General features: G+C 45.7%; 1 protein-coding gene across 1 annotated transcript in view; it reads left to right on the top strand.

The window, feature by feature from the left end:
* The first annotated feature begins 263 nt into the window (after positions 1-263).
* LOC113406862 (serine/threonine-protein kinase Nek5-like) overlaps positions 264-27,325 on the top strand; it is a 46,398-nt gene continuing 19,336 nt past the window's right edge. Inside the window, exons 1-10 of the mRNA XM_026653654.1 lie at positions 264-380; positions 2,068-2,164; positions 5,098-5,195; positions 7,461-7,544; positions 7,655-7,725; positions 10,479-10,565; positions 18,004-18,058; positions 19,052-19,252; positions 20,874-20,952; positions 27,134-27,270. Coding sequence (XP_026509439.1) covers positions 264-380; positions 2,068-2,164; positions 5,098-5,195; positions 7,461-7,544; positions 7,655-7,725; positions 10,479-10,565; positions 18,004-18,058; positions 19,052-19,252; positions 20,874-20,952; positions 27,134-27,270 — 1,026 coding nt within the window. The remainder of the gene's footprint in view (positions 381-2,067; positions 2,165-5,097; positions 5,196-7,460; positions 7,545-7,654; positions 7,726-10,478; positions 10,566-18,003; positions 18,059-19,051; positions 19,253-20,873; positions 20,953-27,133; positions 27,271-27,325) is intronic.

A 27,325-nucleotide genomic window follows, 5' to 3' on the forward strand; every position in this document is an offset into this window, starting at 1 on the left:
TGTAACTGGTTTTATTTTCCAGAAGGTGTGGGGGGCTCAGCATTCTTACATTTGGAAAAGCTGGTTTAATTAGATACACTGCACACCAACCCAGTTGTTTCCAGTTGGTGACAACAATTGTGATTGTGATTAAATTCTTCAAATTTGCGACTTCACCAACGTGTGAAATCCGTTGGAATATTTTCAGAACACTGATTACCTGTGAAACCCTCATATTTGGGACTTTTTTTGTATTTTAGACACTGCTTTAAGACAAAGACATCATGGATAAATATGAAATTATTAAAATGATTGGGGAAGGAGCCTTTGGCAAAGTATTCTTAGCAAAAGGAAAGGTAGATAACCACCAATCTGTTATCAAAGAGATCAATTTAACAAAGGTAAAAACAACAAAAGCAACCCTATATAATACTGATGTTTTTTATTTAGTTGGATATAGAGCTATGTGTTACTACAATGTAAACTTAGGAGTTTTTTATTTCCTTTACAATTATATGTTGACTATATAAGGTTAAAATTTCTAAAAGACTGTTCAGTTTCTCTATTAATTTAGTGATTTGCAAGCATGATTACATGTACAAATTTAATATAACAAAAACATGCCCACTATATTTCCTGTTAGTTCAGACTTATCTATGTGTAGAGTATGATAGCAGGTATAGAAATTATGGGCATATCCCTGCCAAACATTTACCACTGAGTATAATGGTTACTAATTGTGAGTATTCCCGTTTTCTCCACCAACATTTGTTTAAATTTTATTTACTTGTGTTTCAGTTTCTCACAAGATAACTATGAATTGAACTTTATTAATACAACATGTTTTAGTCTTCAGGCCATTTCAATTAATTAATTTCTAAACTTCATTATAATTTAAAAATATGACTGAGTAAAATATGATAGAACATATAATTAAAATGAAGCTGCAGCTCTCAAAATAACTGAACAAAGTACATTTTGTGATGTATTACTCTGCTTCTTCACTGTTTGTTCACTTATTTTCAAAATTAAGTAATTCACAATGAGGGGAGAGGAGCAGTCCTCTTAGTGATTAATGTGAATTAGTGTGTGTGCGATGTATTAGGCAGCTGCAATAGAAGAATACATTTTTATAGTCCAGGTCTGAGAATCTTTATACAATGTTCATACTCAATATCAGAGACTTTACAATCTAAAAATTACCTGGATACAAAAACTGTACAAATTCTCTCTAAACTGTAGTCACCAGCAATACAATAATCAACATTTGCCAGGTATACAAGACTTCAGATTTTGGCTGTACACAGCTTTAAGATCAATAATTTTTAAAAATTGCCAAGCCTGAGCATTCAAAAATCATGAGTCATGTTCAAAAATTACAAGACTTTAAAAAAAAAAAAACAATAGATTTTTGGTTCTTTTTATTTGCCTTTTGGTTTCTCACCCTCCTGTGTACACATAGGTTACATTTTCAACTTTTAAATGAAAGATGAGATTCTCAAGAAATCACTAGACTTCAGGATCTGGTGCTTTAAGAAAAACACTGTGGGTGAAATCTTATCCCCACTGAAGTCAATGGGAGTTTTTGCCATTGACTTCAGTGGTGCTAGGCTTTCACCCAAAATATTGGAAAAGTGGATAACTCTTAAGAGGAGTATTTTTCAATATTTTTCCTTTGTATTTTGTTCATATGAACTTACCCATGCCAAGAACGTAAGTCACATGGGTCCTGCTCCTGCTAACACACAAGCATGGGCCTAATTTTACTTATGTGAGAAAAGTCCCTTTGACTAATTAGGACTACTCACAAGAGTAAATTTACACACCTGCTTAAGTGTTTTCAGGATCAGAGTCTAAAAATGTCAAAGTGTCAATATATTTTCAAATATCAGAACTTGAATTTTTCACTGTATATGCATATTTTTTTAATGGTGAATAAAACCCTTTAAATAACTCTTGCAACATTTAGATCCACTACCACTTATCTAATGTAATCTCCTATGACTGTTTTGATATGAGCTTTATGTAGAAAAAATTTTTACTAGAAAATTGGCATTTTACAGTGTTTTTTTTTTAAACTCACTTTAGATGCCTGTGAAAGAAAAAGAAGCATCTCAGAAAGAAGTAATTCTTCTGGCTAAGATGAAGCATCCAAATATAGTAACATTCTACAGTTCTCTTCAAGGTTTTAGTTTAACTTTATTTTATTTGTGATTTTATGTGAGATTAAAATACTTTACTCACCTAGGAACCTGAAAAAATGTAGCTTAAGTGTTTCGTACACATAAATGACTTCTGGAATTCGACCAAGTTATTAGGTATTACTTCCGTAGCACTTGAAGTATGCCTTATTGAGCTATTTATAGCCAGGAGTAATGCTTGGGAGAGGATGTACTATGCAACTTTTCCCCCCATTTTTGTTTTCTGTGTGTGTGTGTGTGTGTGTTTCCCTTTTTAATATTTTAAGCCTTGCCTGTTTGTGTCTTGCTTATTGTTATGGGGTACCGTTCATCGCTAGGGCATCCCCCTCTTGGCTGTTTAGGGGATTAGCTTCTTCCAGGTAAGACACCCCTTTCCTTGCAGCATGGCCCATCTCTCTCTGCGACCCAGGGTACTCCTTCTTTTTGACTCGGCCCTCCAGCCAGGTCACTATAGCCCTCTCCTCCCAGGGTATCAAAGTCCCATTGGACGACTGTCCCAGACAGTCTTCGGCTATGTCTACACTACCGCGGTAAGTTGACCTACACTACGCAACTCCAGTTATTCACGTAGCTGGAGTCAACGTAAATTAGGTTGAGTTACCATGGGGTCTACACTGCTGGGGCAGATGGGAGAAAATCTCCCATCGACTTACCTTACTCTTCTTATCGGGGGTAAAGTACAGGGGGTCAACTGGAGAACGATCTGCAGTTGTTTTGGCGAGTCTTTACTAGACCCACTAAATTGACTGCCGGTGTAGCGATCTCAGAGCGTTGATCACTGCCGTAGTGTAGACCTGCCCTTCATCTCCACTGCCTAGTATACGCCACTTCCTCATTGGCTGGTAGGTGAACCCGGGCTTACCCTCTGCTCCTGGTTCAAGCCCAGGGACCCTCTAATCAGCAGCCAAGCTCTGCCGCTACAGTAGAAACTCAGAGTTATGAATTGATCGGTCAACCACACACCTTATTTGGAACCGGAAGGACACAATCTGGCAGCAGCAGAGACCTGAAGAAAACCAAACAACCCAGTACTGTATTAAACATAAACAACTAAAAAAAAAAAAAGGGAAGGTTTAAAAAAAAGAGATTTGACAAGGTAAGGAAACTGTTTCCGTGCTTGTTTCATTTAAATTATGATGGCTAAAAGCAGCATTTTTCTTCTGCATAGTAAAGTTTCAAAGCTGTATTAAGTCAATGTTCAGTTGTAAACCTTTGAAAGAACCACCATAACGTTTCGTTCAGAGTTACAAACATTTCACAGTTACAAACAACCTCCATTCCTGAGGTGTTCGTAACTCTGAGGTTCTACTCTATTTCCCTGAGTCTTTTCCTTCTGCCACCAGCTTGCTGGCTTTATATTAGCCCTGTCTGTACCTTCTTAGCCTGGCTCCACCATCATTAAGGGGTTACTTAGGCCATCTAATTCCCTTCAGATGTGGCCTTTCCAGTTAATTGGCCCTTTCTCAGCCTTACCATCCCCTTCTAGCCTAGTATGGGGTGAACATCCCATGGCACTTATGGTTTAGTTTTTATCTGTCTCTATGGGCCTCTCAGGGTTTTTTTTTTTTTTTTAAACCCTTGCTTATTTACCTCTCTTTTGTGTTTTGTTTTCTTTTTAACTTGTGTTTGTTCTACTGTGCTGTCTAAAAGACCAAGCATTGTTATTTCTGCATTCGATACATATGATGATGGGAGGTCTTCTTGATATTCGTTATGATGGTTGAATTTTGCAGACGACATCTCGGGGGTGGTGGTGGTAAAGGTAGGGGGAATTGCTACATAGTTTCCCAATTACAGGTGCACCTATGTGGGATTGGTCCTGGAGTACTGTGGCCAAATTGATAACTAAGTTTGTTTGAGATATTTCCTTTTCTCATTAAATTTGTGATTTATAGATGGAGCTTTGCCACAAAGAAATAGGCTGTGGCAGTGAACTGAGTAGATATTCATTAAGTCATAGGATAAACACAGGTACATATTTGGGAAAAAAACCACAAGTTTGTTATGGTAATTTCTGAAAAGAAATTCATACCTAAAGTGCCAAGATGATAATGCTAGTCTTTTATAATTAATTGACAAGGTCCCAGAGGATTTGTGTCCAAGTTGGCAAAATAATTATGCAAGGCACAGGCCCAAAGAGAATAACCGAACAAAAGGAAAACTTTGGCTTGTGGGACTTTACCATCTTAAATTCCCTATTTTGTGGATTGCTGATATCCTGGTGAGTTAGTGATGTCTGCAGTGATGTCCACGAAGTCTGTGGTCTGTTGAGGAAGGAGCTGTAGGCCTGCATTACAAAACCCAACAGTTTTTAGTGCAGCCTGCAGCTTATGTTTCAACTCTAACTTGTAGTTGAATTTTTGAAAGCTTGGAGATTTTCTTTTGTTGCATAGTACAACAAACTATGGCCAACGTACATATTTGATAAAGGGGCACATGTATTCTTGAGTTCAGCCAGCAAATCTGTTTCACATGCTCTCAACCACCAACTTGCATTTTGGCTTCTTAGAACTATTTTTAGTGATTGCTCTGTCTACTGCACTATTAAAATATCCCCTCAGGAATAAACATGGGTTAGCAAAATGCCAAAGGGGAAGCAGAATCCCTCTAAAGAGGATGTTTTGGGCTATGGCAACCTAGGCCCAAAGACGGAGCAGCTTGTTTCTCAAGGACACATCCCTCCTCTTGGGGAAGCTCTGCTAAGAAACTGAAAGAATCTAAAAGCACCATCTTTTGGTCACCAAAAGCATCCATCTTACCAGAAATCTTTGGGGGGGAAAAGTAGAGATAGAGGATCAAAAGCTAAAAAAACAAACAAACCCCAAACCCAAACACAACAGTTGTAACCAAAACAATTAATTGCTGTATCCACTAATATCAGTGAAGTAGGTAGAAAAACCTCTATCTTTTCTTGCAGAAAAGAATAAACTATACATTTTGATGGAATATTGTGATGGAGGTGATCTAATGAGACGGATCAATATGCAACATGGAGTGCTGTTTGATGAGGACCAGGTAAAGGGCTTATTTTTGGAGTAAAGGAGTTATATCCTAATATGCATGTTTAGGACTATCCAATACATGACGCAGTTTCTTGTCTTTATCGTTACAGTCACAAGAGACATGTAACTAAGCCCTTCTGCTTTTTGTGAGAATTTAGTGATTTTTCAGTTAAGAGCTAGAGAAAAGATCTCTCCTTAGAAATGACATTTGAGATGGAAGGTAAGGAGTAATGTAGATCAAGGCTGTGTCTTGTAGACACAACAATGTTACCTAGATGGGGTGAAATACTGGCCCTATTGAAGTCAATGGCAAAACTCCCACTGATTGAAGTGGGGTCAGCATTTCACCCATGATATTCAGTAATAGGATTCAGAATTGTTAAACCAGCCTTCTGACCTATTCCAGTATATATTAGCTCAGAAATATGTGTATATATATTTAGTGGATGGGATGGAATCACGACTGTTTCCCATCCTTCACTTTACTCCTCTCATTCTCATACATATTACTTTTTGACCTCCCTTCAACAAGCTGAAGCATACTTTTCTATTATGCATTGCACTTCAGAGTACAGAACTCAGGGCTAGTTTTTCAGACATTGATTTCCATTTTGCAGGTGCAATCAAGAATTTAGATACCTAGCGACCTAAATTGCTAGTGAAAATAACTGGTTGTAAAACTGCACATGCCCAAAAAGAAACCCAGATAAGGTTGGCCTTAAAATGTGACCCTCTGTCTACTCTTAATCTAACATTTAAATAGAAAAAGAAATCTCTTCACTTTTCTTTTTTCCATTTAAGTGGTAGAGAAAGAGGGAGTCAATGGTGCGGCAATCATTTGGGAGTTAATTGAGGACTGTCTGGCTCATTCAGTTATTGGAAGCAGACGGAACATGAGAGAGAATGAAATTTATATAAGAGGACAAAATCACAAATAAGAAAAATACAAAATAGGGAACCAACAATAAAAAAGAATGCTGACAACAAGAGAGAATAACAAAATACAGAGCCAAACTAACAGGAAATGTGACATCAGAAGACAGACAAAGGAAGAGCAGACAAAAAAGGGGCGGGGCAGACAAAAACAAAAAAATCTCCAAACTAAAGAAGCAAAGCAAGCTACCCAATTATGTTTAGTCCCCATAATATGCTTATATATTTTCAAGTGTATGTATGAATTTAGTGCTCATGAAAGGCTCCAAATCAAGGAATAACAACTTAGCACAGCTAAGCAGGTGCTTAAGTGCTTCCTGAATAATGTTGATTTCCTGAATGAAATCATGAAGTCAATGGGCTGTATGCATGTGTTGCAGGGCTGCCCAGAGTGGGTGGGGGGGCAAGTGAGGCAATTTGTCCCAGGCCCTGGGCCCCACAGGGGCCCCCACTAGAATATAGTATTCTATAGTATTGCAATTTTTTTTTATGGAAGGGGCCCCTGAAATTGCTTTTCTCCAGGCCCCCTGAATCCCTCTGGGTGGCCCTGATGTGTTGTAAAGTTCAGCATGTGTTTAAGTGCTTTCCTGAATAGGGATAGACTAAAGTATATGTCTAACTGCTTCCCAAAGGTCTTGATCCAGGAAAGTACTTAACCATGTGTTTAATATTCTTGGCCTTTTGGCTGAGGGGTGAAAACATTATTTAAGTATGAAATTAAGTGCTTTTCTGGATCAGGACCAATGTAAGGATATAATAGCTGTGGCTTACGACAGGGATAGTGTGAGATGTTGCTATGCAAGCTTCCTTATACAACTCTGCCATTTAATCACATTTCTAACCGACAATCTGTATTTTTCTGTTTCTGAGCCTTTCTTGACAAGGGATCATAAATGTCATCAAAATTGTATGGTGGTTTAATGGTTTCCAACACTGAGGATTAGGATGAGACTGTATAACTTCTTTCCAAATGTGATCTGCACTAAGATTTGAACTCACGCCTTCCTAAGTAAAAGGCTGCCTTGGGCTCGATTCCACATTCATTACTCAGGCAGAACTCCCACTGCAGTTACTGGAAGGTTTGTTGGAATAAGGACTGTAGGATCATGTATTTGTCTGCATATTATTTTCTGATAATATTTAAATTGGAAAATTGATTAAATGAGTCCAGTCACTCAAGTTGATATTAACAGCTCTGTTTATTTTCCCCTCTTTTTTGTGTATATGCAGTGTGTATTTTAGGTTTTTCTTTTGTTTTTGTTTTATGTTTTTCAGTAAGACATTCCATCGGAAATCACAGCAGTGCAGATTTACAGAGTCTTGTACCTTTTGTTTTTCACTATAGATTCTGGCTTGGTTTGTGCAGATTTCCTTAGGACTGAAGCATATTCATGACAGGAAGGTTTTACACAGAGACATAAAAGCACAGGTAGTAAACTTGGGAGTTACAGTTCTTGATTTTACCCAGTCACAAAAATGCATACATAGGAAATTCTTCCATGTTTCATCAACGCATACCAGTTTCTTCTTTATTTGCAGAACATTTTCCTTAGCAATAATGGAATGGTAGCAAAGCTTGGGGACTTTGGCATAGCAAGAATGTTGAACAAGTAAGCATCTTTTTTATACAATCTGTGTCCTGTACCTAATGCCAGCCCTGAAAAATGTCACTGTTCCTAAAGATCAGGTGCAGATTGAAAGTGTGTTGTGTCTAATGCAGTCCAGGGGACTAAGGGTCTGATACTGCCCTGTGGAAATCAATGAGAATTTTTGCCATAGACTTCAATGGGAGCAGGAAGAGGCCCTAAGACTGCACAGAATGTATCCAGAATGATACATATTTTATTTTCTTTAAGAGGTGTTTATAAGAAGGTAAACCTAAAAGGGCATATGGGCTGTATGGTGGAAGGATGGTCCAGTGGCTAAGGCACTAGTTTACAACTCAGGAGATCTGGGTTCAAGTCACTGTTCCACTGCAGACTTCCTTTGTGACTGTGGGCAAATTGCTTAGCATCTCTGTGCCTCAGTCCCCCAACTGTAAAATGTGGATAATAGCACTTCCCTATCTCACAGAGCTGTTGTGAGGATAACTACATTAAAGATTGTGAGGTGTTGAGATACTACAGTAGGGGTGGGCAAACTACAGCCCATGGGCCGGATCCAGCCTGCCAGCTGTTTTAATCCGGCCCTCGAGCTCTCGCTGGGGAGCAGGGTCGGGGGCAGCTCCTGGAAGCAGCGGCATGGCCCCACTCCGGTGCTCCAGCCAGGGAGCAGGGTCGGGGGCCGCTCCATGTGGCTCCCAGAAGCAGCGGCATGGCCCCCCTCCGGCTCCTATGTGTAGGAGCAGTTAGGGGACTCTGCACGCTGCCCCCGCCCCAAGCACCGCCTCCTCAGCTCCCATTGGCCGGGATCCACAGCCAATGGGAGCTGCAAGGGCAGTGCCTGCGGACGGGGCAGCGTGCAGAGCCGCCTGGCTGCGCCTCTGCGTAGGAGCCGGAGAAGGGACATACCGCTGCTTCCGGGAGCCACTTGAGGTAAGCGCCACCCGGAGCCTGCACCCATGAGCCTCTCCCCACGCCCCCGCCCCCGCCCCGATCCCCCCCCCGCCCCCCCTACCCCTTGATCCCAGCCTGGAGGACCCTCCTGCACCCCAAACCCCTCATCCCCAGCCTCACCCCAGAGTCCGCAGCCGGAGCCTGCCCCCCTTCCTGCACCCCTGCCCCAGCCCTGATCCCCCTCCCGCCTTCCGAACCCCTCTGTCCCAGCCCCACTCCCCTGCCCCAGCTTGGAGCCCACCCCTGCACCCTGAACTCCTCATTTCTGGCCCCACCCTGGAGCCCGTGGCCCCAGCCAGAGCCCTCACCCCCTCCCACACCCCAACCCCAATTTTGTGAGCATTCACGGCCTGCCATACAATTTCTATTCCCAGATGTGGCCCTCGGGCCAAAAAGTTTGCTCACCCCTGTACTACAGTAACGGGAGCCACATAAATACCTAAAATAGATGGGAGGTGAACCTCATGCTTTGTATCAGTACAGACTTTTTCTACAGTATTTTAATAGTCTTCATGGAATAGAAAAATTACAAGAAAAATATTTACTAGTTCAGTAACACCATTCATCAAACAAGTTTACTATACAAATATGAATGACTTAAGCATCACAACCTCCTGGATGCTCAGAAGCATTTTCATCATCTTTTTTACAAATGGGGAATCAGAGCCACAGAGAGGCTAGGTGCTAAACTTTCAGTGGGAGTTGTGGGTGCTCAGCACTTCTGAAAATGAGGCTGTCAATGTCTCAAGTTTGACAACCAAGAACGAAGGCACCCCAAAATTAGTGTCCACTCTTGAAAATTTAGATGTACGGTGATTTGACCAAGGTTACACAGCAAGTCAGTGACAAAGCAGAAAATAGGACATGCAAACCCCAGGACAGCACTCCCTCCTTTCAGTCCTGGTTTGGGTGGGATGCTCACATCTAGGACAACATTGTTTTGTGGTTTAATGGATATATTGCAAAACCACCTGGTGCATCATAAAATCTTGCTGCACAGTTGACTGCTTTTAAAATATAACTAAAGCTACGATTTTTTTCATGGAGGTCATGGGAGCCACAGAATCTGTGACGTCCAAAGACCTCTGTGACTTCAGCCCTGGCAGCTAGGAGCTGCAGGGTCCCACCGCCTCCCACAGTGGCAGGGAGCTGTGAGATATGCCCAGCGCCTGAGGCAGCAGGCCCCCAAGCTCCAAGCTGCCTTGGCAGTGGGGGTACCCTGCAACTCCCGGCCACCACAGGCAGGGGATACCCCACAGCTTCCTGACACCTACGGTGGGGCAGGGGGACCCTGGAGCTCTGAGTCCCCACAGGTGGTGAGGGCCCCAGAGTTCCCAGCCACCCTGCAGCTGCCCAGACACTTCCCATTTTATCATGGATATTTTTAGTAAAAGTCAGAGACAGGTCACAGGCTTCTGTGAATTTTTCTTTATTGCCCGTGACCTGTTCGTGACTTTTACTAAAAATATCCATGACAAAATCTTAGCCTTAGTGATAACCATTTCGCCAGGAATGGTGATTGCAACACTGGTATGGGGTGAGGCGAGAGAGAATTCCTGAGCTTTATATTGGAACACAGGCATTCTCCACTATAAAATTACACAACCATTTTAACAGAGAGCTGGAGAGTGTTTTAATTTTGTCCCTGCAGTGTCTAAATTAATGTACTAAACTGGCATTCATATACTTTTGAGCAGAAATGATAGCCTCTATGTGCTCTTTTCCTGGTTACATACAAGCCCTTTCCCCCCACTTTTAGAATAAACTGTTTATCACTTACGTTTCTTTTGTTTTCTATCTTTCATTAGTACTATGGAGCTCGCTCGTACCTGTGTAGGGACACCCTACTATCTATCGCCGGAGATCTGTGAGAATCGACCATATAACAATAAAACGTATGTATCTAAATATATGTTTGCTTGGATGCTTTCTCCAACCATATGATGAAACATGCGTGCCTGAAAACAGGAAGTTATTTGCTTTGATAATCTCATGACTTAACATTACAACTGCATTTTTATTTTCATAAACATGTTTGCAACTACTTATATTTTAATCTTCTTACTTACATTTGTAATACCGTCAGGTTGAAAATCAATTCTTTCCTTTGTTTCCTCTTTGTGATTTTATCCCACTGTGTGTCTAATGTGCAGTAGCTGACAGAGATGTGGCTCCTTTTAGTTCTGAGTTTGCAAAATGTTAATAGATTGAGTATTGATTGTTAAAAATATTCTTCAAAGAACAGTGCTAGATTGATAGTTCTGGACAGTGAAAGCCCCTGTTTTCAGTGACCCTTATAGAGTTGTCTGCAGAGGAGGCAGATACGCCTGAGACTTGTAGAGACTCGCTGAGAGCCACCAAAACATTAGGTGCTGAGGGTTGAAGAGTCATGGGTTATGGAGGGCTATGTTCCCCTATTCTGTGTGGGAAGCTTGACTTCAGACCAGAAGAGCCTTGATTCCAGACAGATACCTCAATTTCAAAGCTCTCAGGGGACTCCTCAGACTGCTCATCTCCCTTGCAGTCTCCTTGGCTGTCAATCAGACAGAGATAGCCTACCCCTTCCCTGTGCAGGAACATCCCTGCTTGTGGCATCATACCCCAGTGACAGGGCTGCCATCTATGACAATAAGACGGGAAAGTCTAAGGTATTCAGTTATTACAATGATGGATGTGATATAGAGAAATATATAGAGTAAAGGGCTCTACCTCTGGGGATAGAGCTGTGTGGCCACAGATCAGCTCTGCAACCGCCTCTGTGTGGATCTCCATTCCCAGATTCACCTAACTCTCCATGGATTCTAAACCTGATCAGCTCAGTCTGTATCCAGTGAAGGGATCTGTCAGGGATCTGTACTACAGCTACAAGTACCACTGAAAATGAGGCAGTTGTTTATATTTATACTGTCAGGCAGGCAAACATGATAGGCAAAAAGAACGACTGCAGTGAATGCTGAACATCTTTATTGCATCTCCAAAGTAATGTTCTTCAAAAACAATTTTACACTACTACATGTGCAAACTGTTGACACTAGCCCATCAGTTCTACTCTTGGTCAGGACACTTGAAGGTAATAAAGTAGTAGTATGATTGTAATTATTATTTATACTGCACCATCATCGTGCATGGTGTATAAATAATTTTTTTTAAGAAAGGCACCCTGTTATGTACTTCAGAAACCAGAAAAGTTAATTCTTCTTCGAGTGATTGCTCATGTGCATTCCACAATAGGTGTTCGTGCTCGCCATGTGCACTGGTGCCGAAAGTTTTTCCCCTAGCAGTACCTGTAGGGGAGCGCCCCTAGCGACCCCTGGAGTGGCGCCGCCATGGCACAGTATAAGGGATGCTGTGCGCTCCCCCCACCCTCAGTTCCTTCTTGCCGCCAGTGAAGGTAGTCGGAACTGCTCTGCTCTAGCTTGGCTGCAGCTTCCCTCTTGAACTCTTGTTCGTTCATAGTTAGTAGTACCTGTAGTTAAAGTAGTTTAGTTTAGTTTAGTGTTAGTTTAGTATGCCCGGGTCGGGGCATGCCCCGGTCCCGGGCTTTAAGTCGTGCGACACTTGCAGGCAGCCGATGCCAGTGAGTGATCCGCATGTGGACTGTTTACACTGTCAGGGGAAAACCAGCTCAGCAATCACTGCAAGATTTGCAGATCCTTCAAGCCTTGGACCAAGAAGGAGAGGGACATTCGGCTCCGAGCCATTCTGATGGAGTTGGCGTTGACCCCGACTCCGGTGCGCCGTTCCGAGTCGGTACCGTGGTACTCGGTACTCCTTCCACCAGCTGGCACCGCTCCCCGTCCGCGGGACACACCAAAAAGGCTAAGAAGAGGTCTTCTTCGCCGAGACACCGGAGCAAGACCGGGGGAGAGACTAGACCCATGTTGGGCAGTTCTTGATCCCCGTTGGCCTCCAGGCCTCTGACTCAGGTTGAGCAGAGCAGCCCGGCTCACTCTGCGCTGACCTCCCTGGACATCCGGGTGCCCTCCACGCCGGAGGCCCTGCAAGCGGCCCGGGACGTTAGGTCTCTGCCGGTACCAGGGGCACCACCACTGTTGGCTCCCTGGTCCAGAGGCAAGCCACCGCTTGGATCTCCGCAGTCGCTGCCTGATCGGTACCGTTTGCAGTCTAGGGAATGTTCCCGATGCCATTCGCCACTCAGCGACCACCCCGTGCGCAGTCTGTGCCAGTTCCCATCGACCCCCACCAGATTGTCTGGCAGGGGTTCCAGGCACTGCTCCACATTGAGGGACCGTAGACCTCGCAACAGACGGCACTGGAGGTCCTCGTCTCCGAGAGGCTATTGTAGCCCATCGTGGTATGGGTATCAATGCCGTTCCTGTTCTTAGTCTCGCTCCAGGACCCCGCCGCGGCACTGCTCCCACAGTCCCAGGTGTCGATCGCCGGCACCTTCCCGTCGCGGAGCCCTTCACAGAGCAGCTGCTACTGGCAGTACTCCCGCTCCTCCACGCCAGGATCACAGTCTCGTGGTCGGCACCGGTCCTGATGCCACCGCTCCTCCCAGTCCCGGGACAGTGGCAGGTCGTACGCCAGCCCGGCCTCCCTTTGTAGTCGTCAGTCGATGGGACAGGCTAGTCAGGCTGAACGGCCTGCTCCATCGGTGCCACAGCAGGTGCAGTGGCACCAGGCTCTTTGGCCAGCACCATGATACCAATGGCCCCGTGTCCCCCGACACAGCCCCCGGTGGTGGCTCGCTCGGTGGCTGGGGCCTCGGAGAGACCATCGGCCTCCCTATCTCAGCCTCCCAGGAAGGAGTCGGTGGGGCATTCATCTCTGGTTCCACGCCCAGAGGGCGACCAAGTGGTGGGACCTCCGGCACTGGTGGGTACGCAGAGTACCGCACCCCCATCCTCATCCTCCCCTGATGAGGCGATTACGGCCCCTCCTCCACCTGTTCCGCAGGAGGACTATAAGGCCCACCAGGAACTGTTGAAAAGGGTGGCATCAAGCCTCAATCTTCAAGCCGAGGAGGTAGAGGAACCCTCGGACTCCCTCTTCAACGTCCTCTCGGCCTTGGCACCTGGCAGGGTGGCTCTCCCACTCCACGAAGGGGTGGCAAAGATTTCAAATGCCTTGTGGCAAACCCCGGCTTCCTTGCCCCCCATCTCTAAGAGGGCAGAACGGAATTACTTTGTGCCCGCCAAAGGGCATGAATACCTGTACACTCACCCTGCCCCCAATTCCCTGGTGGTCGAATCGGTCAACCACAGGGAGAGGTAGGGCGAACTGGCCCCTACTTAGACAAATAGACTCAAGGAGGCTGGACCTATTCAGGAGAAAGGTTTATTCGTCCTCAAGTTTCCAGTTAAGGGTGGCAAACCATCAAGCCCTCCTGGGGAGGTATGAGTTCAATTTGTGGGGCTCTCTGCCCTAATTCGAGTACTCCCTCCAAGAGCATGACAAGAAGGAGTTCAAGGCTCTGGTGGAGGAGGGTACAGCGGCTGTCAGGGCGACCCTTCAGGCAGCGTTGGATACCGCGGATACGCCTGCACGGTCTATGGCCTCCGCTGTGTCCATGAGGAGAGCATCGTGGCTCTTGCTGTCTGGGTTGTCCATTGAGGCGCAGAACTCCTTGCAGGACCTTCCGTTCGATGGCAAGGCCCTGTTTGCGGAACAGACGGACGTGACATTGCACGGCCTGAAAGATTCCCGCACAACACTTAAGACCAAGTTTAAGCCGCAGCACGCTCCCACACAGGCCACCCACTCTAAAAATGAGCCCCCATATAAAAAGTCCAGGGACTATAAGAAATGCCCGCAGAGGCAGTCCCGGTCTGCCCCCCAACCAAGGGCAGACAGGTGGGAAAACGTCAGTTTTGACGGGACACCCGGAGGTGACTTACCAGTTCATACCAGGGATCCACCCTTCTCCAACCGATTGTGTGCTTTCTCCCGGAGTGGTCGCGGCTGACCTCGGACCAATGGGTCCTCAACACCGTCTCCCGTGGCTACACCCTCCAGTTTACCTCTACCCCACCCAACCACCCTCCGTCCCTCCTGGGGGATCCCTCTCAGGAGGGTCTGCTAGAGCAGGAGGTGGGTTGGCTCCTTGGCCTAGGAGCGGTGGAAGTGGTGCCAGCGGAGTTCAGACACAAGGGTTTCTACTTCCGCTACTTCCTTATCTCGAAGGTCAAAAGGAGGCTCAGGCCCATCAGGGACCTGCGAGGCCTGAACCAGTACATGGTAAAGCTCAAGTTTCGCATGGTCTCTCTGGCCTCCATCGTCCCCTCCCTGGATCCCAGGGACTGGTACGCCGCCCTCGATCTGCAGGACGCGTACTTACAGATTCATATATTCGAGGGGCACAGACATTTCCTCCGTTTCATGGTTGGGCAGGAGCACTACCAATTTACAGTCCTCCCGTTTGGCCTGTCCACTGCTCCCAGGGTATTCACAAAGTGCATGTCTGGGGTAGCAGCCTACCTCAGACATCGTGGGGTCCAGATCTTCCCCTATCTCGATGACTGGCTGGTCAAGGGCAGCTCCAGGTCGCAGGTGTGGGATCATGTGGCGCTCCTCCTGTCCACGTGCACCGCTCTGGTCCTGTTGGTAAACAACACCAAGTCCATGTTAGTCCCAGTGCAGTGCATAGAGTTTATTGGGGCAGTCCTGGACATGACATCAGCCAGGGCCTCCCTCCCACCGGACAGATTTGAGACCCTAAAGGGCTCATCGACACAGTCACAAGGTTTCCCGTGACCACAGCCAGGGAGTGCCTCCAACTCCTGGGTCACATGTCAGTGTGCACATATGTGGTTCGCCACGCCAGACTCAGGATGAGGACCCTCTAGCTCTGGTTGGCCTTGGTGTTCTCCAAGTCCAGAGACAGGATGGACAACGTCCTCACTGTGCCCGAACCTGTGATTGCCTCCCTATAATGGTGGTCCTCCCCGGGGAACATGCTCCACGGGGTCCCGTTCAGGGGCAGGCCCCCATCAGTGGAGCTGGTGTCCGACGTCTACGACCTGGGGTGGGGAGACCATATGGGGAACGTTCAGACCCAAGGTCTGTGGTCCGCGCAGGACCTTGCCCTGCACATAAACGTCAAGGAGCTCAGGACGGTCCGTCTGGCATGTGTGGCCTTCCGCTCGCACTTGGAAGGCAGAGTGGTCAGGGTTCTCATGGACAACACGGCCTCGATGTTTTATATCAACAGGCAAGGCGGGGCCTGCTCCTCAGCCCTCTGCCAGGAAGCCCTCAGGCTGTGGGACTTCTGTATAGCCCACGATATTTGCCTACAAGCCCACCACTTACCAGGCACCCGGAAATCGCAAGCGGATCGCCTGAGTTGAGACTTCTCCTCTCAGCGCGAGTGGTCACTACACCCAGAGGTGGTGCACAGGATTTTCCAAGAGTGGGGCATTCCCCAGGTGGACCTGTTCGTGACACGGCAGAACCACCGGTGTCTCCGCTTCTGCTCCAGGGAGGGGTTGGGCGTGAGTGCCATCTCCGATGCCTTCCCCCTGTCCTGGTTGGGCCAGCTTCTCTATGCCTTCCCCCCCATTCCCACTGATTGGCAAGGTCTTGGAGAAGATAAAAACGGACAGGGCCCGGCTGCTCCTGCCTGGCCCCGGCACGGCCCAGGCAATATTGGTACGGGACTCTCACGAGCCTGGCAGTCGCCCCGATGTGGCCATTACCATCCCACCCGGACCTGCTCTCTCAGGACTAGGGCCGCCTCCTCCACCCCAACCTCGCGGCACGCCACCTCACAGCATGGCTGCTCGGTGGTTAGGCTGGGAGGAACAGACGTGCTCGGAAGGGGTTCAGCGCATCCTCCAGGAAAGCAGATGGCCCTCCACACGTCAGGCCTACTTGGCGAAGTGGTCTCGGTTTTCCCAGTGGGCAGCAGATTGGGGCGATTCACCCGTGGTGGCTCCGATCCAGCTCATTTTAGACTATCTCCTTCACCTTAGAGCCCAGGGCCTAGCGCCCTCGTCTGTCAAGGTGCACTTGGTGGCCATATCAGCCTTTCACCAACCGGTGCAGGGCCACACAGTATTCTCCCATGCTATGACTGGCAGATTCCTCAAGGGATTGGATCGTCTTTTCCTGTATGTTAGGCCCTCAGTCCCACAGTGGGACCTGAACTTGGTGCTGGCCCGGTTGACGGGTCCCCCGTTTGAGCCGCTAGCTACATGCTCCTGGTCGCAGCTCTCGTGGAAGGTAGCCTTCCTGGTGGCGATCACGTCAGCTCGACAGGTCTCGGAGCTCAGGGCCCTGACCTCCAAGCCCCCGTACACGGTGTTCCACAAGGATAAGGTCCAGCTCCGACCGCATCCTTCGTTCCTCCCCAAGGTGGTCTCCACCTACCACATGGGTCAGGACATCTTCCTGCCAGTGCTCTGTCCCAAGCCCCATGCGTTCAGTGAGAAGCGCCGCCTCCACATGCTGGATCTGAGATGGGCTTTGGCCTTTTACCTGGAACGTACGAAGCCGTTCAGAAAATCCTCGCAGCTGTTCATCGCCTCGGCCGAATGCATGAGAGGTTGGCTGATCTCCACTCAGCGGCTCTCCAACTGGATCGCCTCGTGTATTCGTACCTGTTACGACCTGGCAAGAGTCCCCCCGCTGCCGATTGTGAGGGCACACTCGACTAGGGTGCAGGCCTCGCCGGCCGGCTTTTTAGCCCATGTTCCCATTCAGGACATTTGTAGAGCTGCCACATGGTCTTCAGTTCACACGTTCATCTCGAATTATGTGATCGTCTCCCAAACCAGGGAGGACGCCGGATTCGGCAGGGCTGTACTCCGTCCCGAGAGTCTGTGAACTCCTACCCACCTCCAACAGATATAGCTTGGACTCACCTATTGTGGAATGCGCATGAGCAATCACTCGAAGAAAAGACAGTTTTCTTTCCTGTAACTGGTGTTCTTCGAGATGTGTTGCTCATGTCCATTCCACATCCCACCCTCCTTCCCCTCTGTCGGAGTTTTCTGGCAAGAAGGAACTGAGTGTGGGGGGAGCACGCAGCACCCCTTATACCGCGCCATAGAGGCGCCACTCCAGGCGTTGCTAGGGGTGCTCCCCTACGGGTACTGCTAGGGGAAAAACTTCTGGCACTGGTGCACGTGGCGAGCACACACACCTATTGTGGAATGGACATGAGCAACACATCTCGAAGAACACCAGTTACGGAAAAGGTAACTGTCTTTTCCAGGTTAGATTTGGCACAAATCTCTCTACAAATTACATTAATATTAACTTTTGGTGAAGTATCTTCAAGTAGTTTGAATGCTGAGGTGAGCGGATTGTACTATACTTATGAAAATGTTAGAGGCGTTCTCCTGACATTTGAATGGCTTTCATCCACAGAGATATTTGGTCTCTTGGCTGTGTCCTCTATGAGCTGTGCACTTTAAAGCACCCGGTAAGTATATTCACAATCTGACTAATATCATATTATTTCAAAAAAAGATTGAACAGGGCAGAAAATTGTTGCAATGAGAGTATTTCAAAGACAGCTGCTGGAAGGAAACATTTGCAATTTAATGGAGTTCCTCAGTTCTTTCACTTTAATTTCTCACATGAAGTCTGTTTTGGACATATTGAAACAAAGTGAAGTGTACACACAGACACAAACACTGTATTCTTCCACATAGCACTGCTATTTTTATTTCCTAGAGGATCCCAAGGCATTTTACTAACTTTTATGTATAAGAATCAACCACCATTAAAATCCATCTGTCTTTGGAATGGAACATGGCTACTGTTTAACAGTGCACAGCGACACTGTGTAAGTGACAGGAAATGAAGAAGAATATCTTGTCCAAATGAAACTGCAGTGGGAATTTACGTATGAAGATATACTAAAGGAAGAACTAAAGCCAAACTTCAAACTTGGGTGCTTAAATATGGCTTTAGGTGCCTAACTTTAGATGCCCACGTTTTTGAAAATATTGATCTAATTTATTGCAGATTTTGAAATCCAAATTAATGTAGAGTCCTTGGAAACATTTTCCAAAAACTTTGATTTGATATGGAAGCATTTTAATGCAAGAAGAAACTAGACACAACGTATTACAGCCAGGAGCATTCCTTTGATTGGTGCTCCGCTCTTGAGTTTTGTGTGGAATAGAGAGTAGAGTAGAGGCTGATCAGAGTGACTGGAGAGGACCAGCTTTGTGGAAGCAGCAGAAGCTAAGCTCCCACTCTGCCTATAAAACCATGGAGATGTCACACAGAGCAGTATTGATTGAGGGGGCAGAAAGGCTGGCATGGGAATGGAACTGAGAAAAGTGCCAGGTACCCTCCCTTCTTGCTGCCGTGATCTTGCTTAGTGATTTTAAATGGCAGTGTGCAGTCATTACCTCCTATATCAAATGGCAGTAATTATTATTGTTTGATATATTTTATTGTTCAGTTTGAAGGCAACAGTTTACACCAGCTGGTGCTGAAGATCTGCAGAGGACATTTTATCCCAGTGTCTCCAAAGTATTCCTATGACCTGAGGATTTTAATTTCCCAGCTGTTTAAAATATCTCCAAGAGATCGACCATCTATCAATTCCATATTAAAGAAGTCCTTCTTGGAGAAGCGCATCACCAACTACTTGCCCCCTGAGGTGAGTTTCTTGTGCTACTGCCTGCACTTTGACGCATCCTTATTCTTTTTTTGATTAGTCTACAAGTTTGGTTGATAAAGGTAATAGTATTGACATAATATGCTTAGACTTCTGCAAGGCATTTGACCTGGTACCGCATGACATCTTGATTAAAAAACTACACATTAAATGAATTAAAAGCTAGCTAACTGATAGGTTTCAAAATGTAATTGTAAATGGGGAATCATCAGCAAATGGGTGTTTCTAGTGGGGTGAGTCCCATAGAGATTGGTTCTTGGCCCTGTTAAACATTTTTATTAATGACTTGGAAGAAAACACAAAATCGTCACTGATAAAGTTTGCAGATGACACAAAAATTGGGGTGTGTGGTAAAAAAAGCAGAGGACAGATCACTGATGCAGAGCAATCTAGATAGCTGGTAAGCGGGACACAAACACACAGTATGCATTTTAATATCGCTAAATGTAAAAGTATACGTCTAGGAACAAAGAAATAGCCTGTACTTACACCATGGGAAATTCTATCATGGGAAACAATGACCTTGAAAAAGATTTGGGGGTTGTGGTGGATAATCAGCTGAATACTGAGCTCCCAGTGTGATGCTGTGGCCAAAAGGTCTAAGGCCATCATTGGATGTATAAACAGAGGAATCTTGAATAGAAGTAGAGAGGTTATTTTACCTCTGTATTTGGCACCTCTAATGGAATACTGTGTCCAGTTCTGGTGCCCACAGTTCAAGAAGGATGTTGATAAATCGGAGGGGGTTCAGAGAAGAGCCATGAGAATGATCAAAGGACTAGAAAACCTGCCTGATAGTGATATAGTTCCATGAGTCTGTCTATTTTGCTTAACAAAGAGAAGGTCATGGGAAACAAATATTTAATAATGGGTTCTTCAATCTAGCAGAGAAAGGTATAGAACAATTCAGTGGCTGGATGTTGAAGTGAGACAAATACTGATGGGAAATAAGGTGTAAATTTGTTAACAGCAGAGTAATTAACCATTAGAACAACTTACACAGGGTCATGGTGGATTCTCCATCACTGACCATTTTTAAATTGATTGGTTGTTTTTCTAAAAGATATGCTCTAGGATAGGAGTTCTCAACCTTTTTCTTGCTGAGTCCCCCCCCCCCCCCCCCCAACATGCTCTAAAAACTCCACGGCCCACCTGTGCCACAACTACTGGTTTTCTGCATATAAAAGCCAGGACCAGCATTAGGGGGTAGCAAGCAGGGCAACTGCCTGGGGCCCCATACCACAAGAGCCCCCTGTGAAGATAAGTTGCTCAGGCTTCAGTTTCAACCCCAAGTGTCAGGGTTCAGGGCCCTGAGCTTCAGCCCCATGCAGTGGGACTTTGGCTTTCTGCCCTGGGCCCCAGTGAGTTTAATGCTGGCCTTGCTTGGCGGCCCCCCTGAAACCTGCTTGCAATCCCCCAGGGGGCCCCTGACCCCTGCTTGAGAACCACTGCTCTAGGAGTTATTTTGGGGAAGTTCTGTGGCCTATGTTATACAGAAGATCGGACTAGATGATCACAAATAGTACCTTCTGGCCTTGAAATCTATGAATCTATTAAACAAGATGCAGCACAGACAGTTGTAACAGATACTTTTTGCTTATAGGTAATGCAGGAAGAATTCAGCCACACTGTTATACATAAAAAAAGACCAGCAGCACAGTCGGTAGCCAAGTTGGTGCAGGGTAAGTCTTGTTTTATGACAGAATAATAATAAAATACATACGTTATTATTAATTAATGTTGGTTCTAAACTAATCTTGGTACTATCCAGAAGCGAAGATGTGTGATAATTACTGGATGGACTTACCTTTTTCAGCAGTTTTTAATGTGACTTGCAAATCAAGGGTTTGATTTAGCATCGCTAATGTAGGGGCGGAGAACTTCACCAGCAGAGGCACTCCACCCTGGAGGGAGGACAAGCATTGTTTACATCACTGCCCTATCCAGGTATTCCACCAGCGAAAGGCAACTTCCATTGAAATCCAGGTCACCATAAAAGCTCAGCTAGTGGAAGCTGCCATGGGGATGTGCTGAACCCATGGTTTAAAATAACTTTTGTGGTTAAACTTAATATAATTTACAAAACCGAGGGACTGCTATAACTTGCAGCTACCTATAGTTCAAGGCCATTGTTGGAACAAGTGTCTTTGCTTGGCTCTGCCAAGGTACCCCAGTCCTATCCTGCAAAACATATGCTATTGCAGTGCTGCACTTTTCTGGGGCACAGACCACTATTTGTTTTACGTTACACAGTGATTTTGTCATACGAACAAATGCCCTTCAAGGAGCACTCCTTCCTCACCACCCACAAGAAAAGTCAATAATAATAATTATTTAAAAAACCAAACATACCTTTGGACTATTAAGTGCCCGTGCCTAAACTAACTGAACACAAACACTTATTGCTGTAATCTTTGTTCTTCCTCAACTCATCCATTGCATCTATCATTAGATTTTAAGCTTATCTGGGCTGGGTCATTGTGTTGCTATGTATTGTGCAAAGCTCTGAGCACACGTTTATGTGCTGTAAAAATAAATAATAATAATCTCATTTGTACTTGTGGCACAAATACAATTTAAATCAGAGCTGAAAGTCATAGACATCTCAATAGTAACATGACAGGTAATTGTATTATTTTGTCAGCTGACAGCATTTTGCAAAATAACATAATAAATTAGATCAAAATGTGAAAGACAACAATGTTGGATTTGTAATTGACACCCACTGGTAAGTCAGGTATACATACCCGATCTGTGTTCTGTATTCTTCAGTATACAATGGAGTCACATCATAGGCGCATTTAACTTACGCGATTTTAACTATACGTGCTCGGCAAAAAAAAAAAAAAAAAGAGAAAAATAACAATTTAAATACTGTACCTGTAGTGCAGGCGATTCCGCCCGCCATTCCACTCAATGAGCGTTTGACTGTACGCGATTTTTGCCTTACGCGCTGACTTCAGAACCAAACCCCCGTGTAAGATGCGACTCACCTGTATCACAAACACTCCACAATGTTGCTTATAGAAGAACAGAAGTTAGTTAAAACAAATTTGCAGACATAGATATGGTTGGTTCCTTTTTCATTTGTTTTTTAACTTCTAGGAATTGTGGGTAACATTTTCAGATGTTCCAGAGTGACTTAGGAGCCAAGCCCCATGTTCCAATGGGACTTAGGCACTGAGGAGCATACTTATCACTGACTTTCAATTAGATTGATGCTCCTTGGTGCCTAAGTTATTTTTGAAAAAAGGGACTTGGCTTCTAAGTTGCAGAAGCACTTTTGAAAATTTTATCCATAAGCTTGGGTCCTAGCTGCAATAAATCCCCCAGTCATGATACTCTTTGCAGTTGACAGTCCGTACTCAGGAGAAACTTAGGACTATACTAACAGTCTACTTCCTTCTCACAAGGGCACCACCTCTATTCATTAGTGTTGAGGTCTTTGCAATGGCACTGACTGTGAGACTCAAATTGGAGTGGCTTACAGCCCTCCTCATTTACCCGGGGCATGGATAAATTGAATTTCTCATTTTACAGCTCTTTTTTCTTACAGTTCTGAAGAACTATGATGAAGTATTGTCTGATGGTTAGAGGACATGACTGAGGGCCAGATTTACAAAGGTATTTGGGGGGTCTACCGGTGCAGCTAGGCACCTAGTGGGATTTACAGAAGTGCCTAAGCAGGTTAGGGGGCTAACTGCATTGAAATCTGGCCCTGGACCTCAAAGCTACTACGTTCTATTCTTGAGTCTAGCACTGAATCTCTGTGTAACCTTGAACAAATCTCTCTGTGCTTCAGTTTACTTATCTGTAAAATGAGTGAAAGGATACCTACCTCACAAGAGTGTTCTGAATCTTAATTAATTAATGCTTTCAAAAAACTTCGGACTCTTTGGATGTAAGGCATGAGGTGAGGTGTATAGTATTATTAATCTAGTTAAGGTGGAATATAAAGGCCTTGTCCACACTACAAAGTTTTGTTGACAAAAGTGATGTCAACACTCAAAAATCAGCATAATAGAAATCGGTCAGTCATGTTCACACTCGCTACCTCTGTCGGCAGAGCGAGTCCACAATTGGGGCACTATCATTGACAGTGTGAGCAATGCATCCCACAGTCCAGCTCGACACCTTCTGTCGCTAGGTGTTGTGGGAAGGTGGAGTGGATCGCAGTGCATCTTGGGACCGGGCTCAATGTCCTGTAATACATTGCTTTTTGTCCCAGCATTCATGGGCTTCCGGCTTTATTTCACGTCATTTTTTAATGGCCCTTCTTTGCTGTGAACCTTGGAATTTTTGTGAGAAGGGATGGATCCTGCACTGCTTTCCTATGCTCGGATAACTATCATTAAGACATCGTGGATGGCAGTGCAGTTAATCGCAAAGTTCCTAACTGAAGAAGGCTTCCAGTTGCCTGACATGCTGTGTGATATGGATAGGAGCAATTTTAGATTGCTTTTGGCATTCACAGAACAGCTGTTGAGGGCGGACCGTCACTTTTGGCTTAGGGAAACAAGCACTGAATGGTGGGATTGTATCATGCAGGTGTGGGATAAATAGTAGTGGCTACAGAACTTTCGGATGAGGAAAGCCACCTAACTGTGTGCGGAGCTCGCTCCAGCACTGCGGTGCAAGGACACCAGAATAAGAGCTGCCCTATCAGTAGAGAAGCGTGTGGAAATTGCTGTGTGGAAGCTGGTGACTCCAGACTGCTATCAGTCGGTCGTAAATCAATTTGGAGTCAGGAAGTCGACCGTTGGTTAATGCAAGTGTGCAGGGCAATTAATCGCCTCCTGCTACGAAGGACCGTGATTCTGGGAAATATGCGTGAAATAGTGGACAGCTTTGCAGAAATAGGTTTCCCTAACTGTGGAGGGGCGATAGATGGCACCAGACCACATTGGATGGAGTACATCAGAAGGAAGGGGTACTTCTCCATGGTGTTGCAAGCGCTTGTGGATCACCGTGGGCGTTTCACTGACATCAACGCGGGGTGGTCCAGGAAGGTGCATGATGAGCAAATCTTCAGGAGCATGGGACTGTATAGAAAGCTACAAGCGGGGACTTTCTTTCTAGACCAGAAGATTACAGTGAGGGATGTTGAAATGCCCATAGTGATCCTGGGAGACCTGGCATACCTCTTACAGCCGTAGCTCATGAAACTATACAAGGGAAACCTGGACAGCAGTAAGGAGCGGGTCAACAACAGGCTGAGTAGGTGCTGGATGACCGTGGAATGTGCCTTTGGCAGATTAAAGATGCGCTGGCAATGCCTTTATGGCAGGTTAGACCTTAATGAGGATAATATTCCCATGGTCATAGCCGCGTGTTGTACATTGCATAATCTTTGTGAAGCTAAGGGTGAAAGGTTTACTCAGGAGTGGAGTGTTGAGGCAGACTGCTTGGCTGCTGATTTTGAGCAGCCAGATACCAGGGCTATCAGAGGAGCCCAGAGGGGGGAAGTTCGAATCAGGGAGGTTTTGAGGCAACACTTTTTGAAAATGAGAACCAGTAATGTATATCTCTGTGATTCGTGCTGCAATGTTACATTACACGTAATTTTCCTAGGAAGCAATGGTGACATTTGGAGCCTCACATTCCAGTAAGCAAATGATTAAACTGCCTGTGCATGTATTGGTAGTGCCTGCTATCTCAGTTTGTAGAAAACAAATAAAGATGAGTTACTATTCAAAAACTTTTCTTTTATTTCACAAGAAACAACACACACACACACACACACACACACACATACACACAAAGATGCTTGGTGGGAAAGGAGGTACCAGGGAAGGGCAGACTTTCAGAGCTATGTGTAGGTCCAGCTATAATTATGAAAGTTGTCCAAGGGGGTGGAGTGAAAGGGAAACTGAGAAGTCGCGGAAAGGACTTCTGCGGGCGGAGGTTGGGGGGCATGGGAAAGAGCTCTGAATGTGCTGCAGGGGAGGGCGAGCATGGATCTGCTTAATCTGCAGCATTATTAAGGACTTCAGTATCTGTGTTTGCTCCGTCTTGAGCACTTATCTGGCGGAGGCACTCAGCCAGTGTGTGTGGGGTGTTCCTGAAGGCCACATCTGCTAAAGCAGAAGGAACAATGCACAGAAGCATGATTGTTAAATTCACGCACAACATTGAAATATTTCAGTTAAATACACCTTTTGTAACATAACAATCACTTTCTCACTGACTCTTGGCAAGCACACATCTCTGTGAACACCCAGAGCACTGTGAGTGTTGGCTGGGGGGTGGTGCTCTACGTGGGGAAAAGAGCACTCACTCTGCAAGGGTTATGGTGCAGCCGACTAGGAAAAAATTCTAAAATTCTCCCACACTTTTCCACAGGTGGGGGTCATTGTAGCAGACATCTCACTGCTAAGGGTAAGCAGGGAAATGAGGGAACATCTACTCCATGCTTGTGGCTTCTGCCCTGGTCCCTATGCTACTCGCCTGTGTGCTGCGTTGGTCCTTGCACAAGTGATTGCCAAGTGGCGCTGGAAAGTTTCGTACAATGGGGGAAGGAACAAAGCAGCTCTGCCAAGGAACCTTAGGCAGAGGATTACCAAGTACCTCCAGGAAACAAACTTTCCTGGAGATCTCTCTGAAGGATTCCTGTGAGATCTCAGCATGGATCAACACCTTGTTCCACCGTACTGATTAGCTACACAGGGAAATGTCCAGCACACAGAAACACAGCCAGCCTCCCACATTTCTATATCCTGAACCCACCTCCACACTACACAAACCACAGCCACTTACCAACCGTCTCCTCTCCTGCTTCTTGCTCACTGGACAGCAACTGCTGAGAATGGCTGGACACCTCTAGAGTGGTGAACAGTTCCTGGCTGCCTGCCCCCACCAGGCGACCCTGCCGGGAGCTGCACATCGTCATCTAACTCCACCTCTTTATCAATGACTTCATCCTCCGGGTTAGGTCCTCTTTCCACTGCCTCCAGGCCCATCATAGTGTCCCAGGGGCTCTTGGTGGCGTAGGTGGGGTCGCCACTGAGGATAGCATCCAGCTCCTTAATAGAACCAGCAGGTCTTAGGTACAGCACCGGAGCGACAGTTTGCCTCCCTTGCCTTATGGTATGCCTGCCCCAGCTCCTTTATCTTCACTCTGCACTGCAGCGTGTCCCAATCATAGCCCTTTTCGCTCAAGCCTCGAGCAATCTGCCCGTAGGTATCCAAATTCCTATGGCTCAAGCGCAGCTGGGACTGCACTGCCTCCTCTCCCCATATACTGAGAAGATCATAGAATCATAGGACTGGAAGGGACTTTGAGAGGTCATCTAGTCTAGTCTCCTGCACTCATGGCAGGACTAAGTATAAGATCCAGCAGCTCCGCAGTGGTCCAAGCAGGAGAGCGTTTGTTGCGATAACCTGCCATGGTCACCTGAGAAGATGTGATGAGACCGCTCCATGCTGAGCAAACAGGAAATGGAATTTCAAAAATTCCCGGGGCTTCTAAGGGGGAGGGGTGGATGGTTGTTTACCTGGCTACAGGGCAATGGAGTTCAAACTGCATTGTGGGACATCTCCTGGAGGCCAAATAAAGCGATAAAATCAAGTGTGGTGTCTACACTGGCACTTTGTTGACAAACATTTTGAGCCTAATGTCTCTTGTTGGGGTGGTTTTATTTTGTCGCCAAAACAGGGCATTTTTGCTGCCAAAAGTTGCATCGCAATGTACACATTCACTGTTTTGTCGACAAAACTTTGTAGTGTAGACAAGGCCAAAGGGATATTTATTAGACTGTTCAGTGTGTATTAAACATATGCACTTTATTACAGTTTATAATTATTATGTAATAAGAACAATAGGAATAATTACCATTACAATTATATTTTTTATTGTTAAATAAGTTCCTAAACTTCAAAAAGTGAGAGTCCAGGACCATCGTCCTCCAAGATCCAGGATGGTGGCACCTGTCAAGAAACAGGAATTATTACATAGTAATGAATGGAAACCTCCTTCAAGAGTCCAGCAGCCTATTGTCCAGGTACTGGTCCTACAAGACTTACAGAGCTTTACTTCTTTCTGAAATGTAGTCAGGT

Source organism: Terrapene carolina, unplaced genomic scaffold (assembly GCF_002925995.2).
Source record: "Terrapene carolina triunguis isolate 2854851 unplaced genomic scaffold, T_m_triunguis-2.0 Scaffold142, whole genome shotgun sequence".
NCBI classification, from domain to species: Eukaryota; Metazoa; Chordata; order Testudines; family Emydidae; genus Terrapene; species Terrapene triunguis.